The sequence below is a fragment of the Fukomys damarensis genome, unplaced genomic scaffold (assembly GCF_012274545.1).
Source record: "Fukomys damarensis isolate Sample0158 unplaced genomic scaffold, DMR_v1.0_HiC HiC_scaffold_4, whole genome shotgun sequence".
Lineage (NCBI taxonomy): Eukaryota > Metazoa > Chordata > Mammalia > Rodentia > Bathyergidae > Fukomys > Fukomys damarensis.
This window is the reverse complement of record NW_022900916.1, coordinates 32,135,027-32,139,477: the sequence shown is the minus strand read 5'-3', so window position 1 is coordinate 32,139,477 and position 4,451 is coordinate 32,135,027. Positions and strand designations below refer to the sequence as shown.

General features: G+C 39.1%; 1 protein-coding gene across 1 annotated transcript; it reads left to right on the top strand.

Annotated features, from left to right (window-relative positions):
• The first annotated feature begins 391 nt into the window (after positions 1-391).
• Positions 392-3,238, top strand: Neurod6 (neuronal differentiation 6). The gene is made up of 2 exons (XM_010628339.2): positions 392-679; positions 1,971-3,238. Exon 2 carries the CDS (start codon positions 1,992-1,994, stop codon positions 3,003-3,005), a length of 1,014 nt encoding a protein of 337 aa, XP_010626641.1. The 5' UTR covers positions 392-679; positions 1,971-1,991; the 3' UTR covers positions 3,006-3,238.
• Positions 3,239-4,451: the final 1,213 nt, after the last annotated feature.

Genomic DNA, 4,451 nt, shown 5'->3' with positions numbered 1-4,451 from the left:
CATGCTATGAAACAAAACAAGGAAATAAGGAGCCCCATGCTGACCCTTGTTTGCAGATACTAATCTCAGTTTGGTTAAGCATCCCAAGACCAGCTTCCAGCTCCTTTTCACAGTTCTCTTTCCCGGTACCCAGGTGCACAAAGGAGAGGGTGATCTTTACAAAACGACATCATCAACAACAACAAAAACCTCTGGTTCACACAAAAGCCCACCTTGCAAATGAATGGAATATTAACGATCACCTAACAGTTGCACCGTTGGCAGGGCGAAACTGAGCACTAACACAGCTCTTCCTACAGATTGCCAGTGAAACCGGAGCAGCTCGAGGAGAAACGCACCTACTGTATGTGAAATGCTGGTGCAGATTTTTCCCTATCAGTCTAACCTTCTGTGTTGATGCATGAATGCTGGTACCCACTTACAGGGATGCCAGATGATCAGTGCAGAATGAAGGTCCCAAGAGAGAGGATCACATGGCTCTCTCTGCCCTGTGACGTCACTAGCAGATGGCATGGGTACCAGCTCTGGCAGTTGGCATCAATGTCACTTTTTAGAGATCAATGAGATAGTGCAGATACACACAGATCTAGAGGCTCCAGGAGACGATGCGACACTCAGCCTGAAAAGATTTGGAAGACCCAAAATGAAAACTGATTATTGAATGAAATTAAAACCTAAGGTAATATAAATAAAGATATACTTCAATTGATGCTGGCTTTGCATGCAAGTATTTAAAGATACAGTGTCACTGTCTTAGAGTATTTATATGCTCTTTGCCATCTATAACTTCTTATCATATTTCATTTTCATGATGTAATTATCACATACTTTCACTGCTATTATGTAACACTGCAAGTATGTGGACATTACTAAGAGTTTGTGTGTGTGTGTGTGTGTGTGTGTGTGTGTGTGTGTGTGTTGAGGGGGTTGGAGATTGTTGAATTGAAAAGTCTCTATTTTAATGTGCCTATTTGTTTGAGGACTTTAGATGAAAATACTTGCTGCTTCACCCAACAAAAAACAAAAATGCATTTGAAACACAAATTATTTTCCCCTTTCATTTGGGATTCTGAACACACGTGCACAATTGCAGTCAGAATCCTTGGACCGTTCCTGACAGATATTAGCTAGAGGGAGACTTCTGTGGCTCGCAGAACAAAAACACTACGAGAGTGTTTTTTGTCCAGGGTGATTTGAACAGCAGTAAACAGACAATTACATTGAGAAAAATCTTAAATGTAAAAGCAGTCTCAATATTTTCTTTGACTAAAAAGATTGTCAGTGATGGTTTTCATTCATTTATAGAGTTTTATCCAAATTAGCCTAATCCCCTTCTCTTTTTGAAGGCTGGGAAAACCGTGCTCTTTTACATAATTCTTTACTGATCAAAAAAGAAATCAGTTTTTAAATTGATCTGAGTAATCTGTCCTTAAATTTGTATATTCTAACAGCCACTTATCAAAATTTACATTTGTATAACAATAAATAAAGTTAGAGATTTTTTTAAAGAGCAAAAAAACCCCACAAATTTGCCAGCTAGGAGAGACAGCACTTCTCATTTTATAACTGATTTCTCTTCTATTTTGTTCTCAGAGGAATTAGAATTAATGAAATTCTGCATTGTTATCACATGTTTTGCATTTGCTTGAATTCTAAAATCCTTTTTGTGTATTAAAATCCAGTTAAAAAATCAAAGAGAAATGGCTATGGTGGTGGTGTTACAATGCATGCTTGCTGTTTCATTTTTTTATTATTTGCCTGTATAAATGAATCCTATTGCATGCATCAATGTTTTTATACTTACTAGTCTGCAGGAGCCCAAATATTATACTTAATGTAAAAAAATGTAGTCTTGGAATCAGTCTTTTTCACATGTTCCTGTAGTCTTATGGTTAAGTAATCAAGTATATTTTAAGTATATAAACTTTAAAAATGAAAACACTTTAAATATTGTGCTGGCATTTTTTCAGGTAATTTAAAATTAGAGAACCATGTTAACACTACCATTTGATGAGTCTGTTGTAATGCCAGAATCCCAGATGTGCAGAAAGTTTTCTAGAGAATGCGAGGACCAGAAGCAAATTAAGAAACCAGAAAGCTTTTCCAAACAAATTGTCCTTCGAGGAAAGAGCATCAAAAGGGCCCCCGGAGAAGAAACTGAGAAAGAGGAAGAGGAGGAAGACAGAGAAGAGGAAGATGAAAATGGGTTGCCCAGGAGGAGGGGTCTTAGGAAAAAAAAGACCACCAAGCTCCGACTGGAAAGGGTCAAGTTTAGGAGACAAGAAGCCAACGCGCGTGAGAGGAACAGGATGCACGGCCTCAACGACGCCCTGGACAATTTACGAAAAGTGGTCCCCTGTTATTCTAAAACCCAGAAACTGTCCAAAATAGAAACTTTACGACTGGCCAAAAACTACATTTGGGCACTTTCTGAAATTTTGAGAATCGGCAAAAGACCGGATCTGCTCACATTCGTCCAAAACTTGTGCAAAGGTCTTTCCCAACCAACTACAAACTTGGTGGCCGGCTGCCTGCAGCTCAATGCCAGGAGCTTCCTGATGGGTCAGGGTGGGGAGGCTGCGCACCACACAAGGTCACCCTACTCCACCTTCTACCCACCCTACCACAGCCCTGAGCTTGCCACTCCCTCGGGGCATGGGACTCTTGATAATTCCAAGTCCATGAAGCCCTACAACTATTGCAGTGCATACGAATCCTTCTATGAAAGTACTTCCCCCGAGTGTGCCAGTCCTCAGTTTGAAGGTCCCTTAAGTCCTCCCCCAATTAACTATAATGGGATATTTTCCCTGAAGCAAGAAGAAACCTTGGACTATGGCAAAAATTACAATTACGGCATGCATTACTGTGCAGTGCCACCCAGGGGTCCACTTGGGCAGGGTGCCATGTTCAGGTTGCCCACCGACAACCACTTCCCTTACGACTTACATCTGCGCAGCCAATCTCTCACCATGCAAGATGAATTAAATGCAGTTTTTCATAATTAATGAGGAAAATGAAAATAAACAGTGGTCATTCGCCTCCCCCGTCTAATTAAGACAAAGCAGATGCTCATGGGCTGTGTAATTGGCACAACTCTATCTAAGGTGTTTACTAGTTTCTGAAGTGTGTTTCAACTATTGTGAAAATTTTCTATGTAATAATAAATCTCTTTTCATATAAGAACTTCTTTTCTTTTCCTTTTATCTGTAAAGCACTGTGATTCTGTTTCCACTGGCAGGATTTACTTTTTCTTGTTTTATTTTCTTTGAAATTCACTTAATTTGTTTGAGCAAGGTGTCTAAGAATATACTGTTGATTAAAGACAACAGCACAACTCAGTGTCTATTTTTGGTTGTACAGTAATTATAAAAATGCATGTTATTAAGATCAGATGAGTAAAATGATGTGTTTATAATTATTAGGAATTATATATTATGTATCTCTGAAAATTGAAAATTTAAAATATTGAGAATATCACTTAGCTAACAATAATATGGAAAGCTGCATTTGAGGATGTACAACAATATAAAAAGCTATGCAATTTTGTTTATTTAGGGTGGATCTAGATGCATTCAGTTGGTAACTATTCCTCTTCAAGTATTTTGCAGATGGAGCATCGTGAGATTTGGGTAGGTGGTATAATAATTTTGGAACAATTATTTCAATCATAAAGAAAATTTTTTTCCAGCATTTGTTTTGTATTGTTCAGAAATTATCTGTACAGGTTTGTTATCACAGTGTATAATTGTGTTTTCCACCCCACATTTTTAAAGCAATTAAACATAGATATTTCCACTCGTAAAATACATCTATTAGCTGTGATATTTTTGCATGATACTTATTATTTCCTGCTACACAGCTGCTTTCTGTCTCCATCGCTCCCCCTTCCCCATTTCAGAAATATTTCTGGATTATAAAATCGCATGAGCTAAAACAAATTTCTTAAACAAAATGGCTAAAGCGCTTACAAAAATTTCCTTTTTAAAGTATCTTAAATGAAAGAAGAGCCCATGAGGGTTAAACATCTTGGGGAAACAATGATAAATCCTGGTAACCTTCAACTAGAGCCCAAATTCGGTGGCAAATTTCCAGCAAACACTAAGAGTGGATGTTAAAAATGGGTTTTACTCTGCACCGTTTAAATGTCTGGCAGATTAGAAGCTAAATTCTGTGTGATTAAAAGTTTCCTGACAAAAGGCCACCAAAAACTTAGTTTAATAGTGCCTAGGGTGTTAACTGTCTTGTCAGAAGTGAGTCTCCTTTAGAATAAAAGGCAAGGTGGTCATGACCTCTCTCTCTCTGAAGATGCCCTCTGGGGCAGAGTGGGGAGGAGGGCGGACAGCTGCACAGGCTGGAGAGGGTAACAGAAGGGGAGAGCCGTGGTGGTGCCAACGCAGGCCCTGGGGTGCCCCGCGGACCCCGCTGAGCTAGTTTAGGCCCGACAGGGCCTG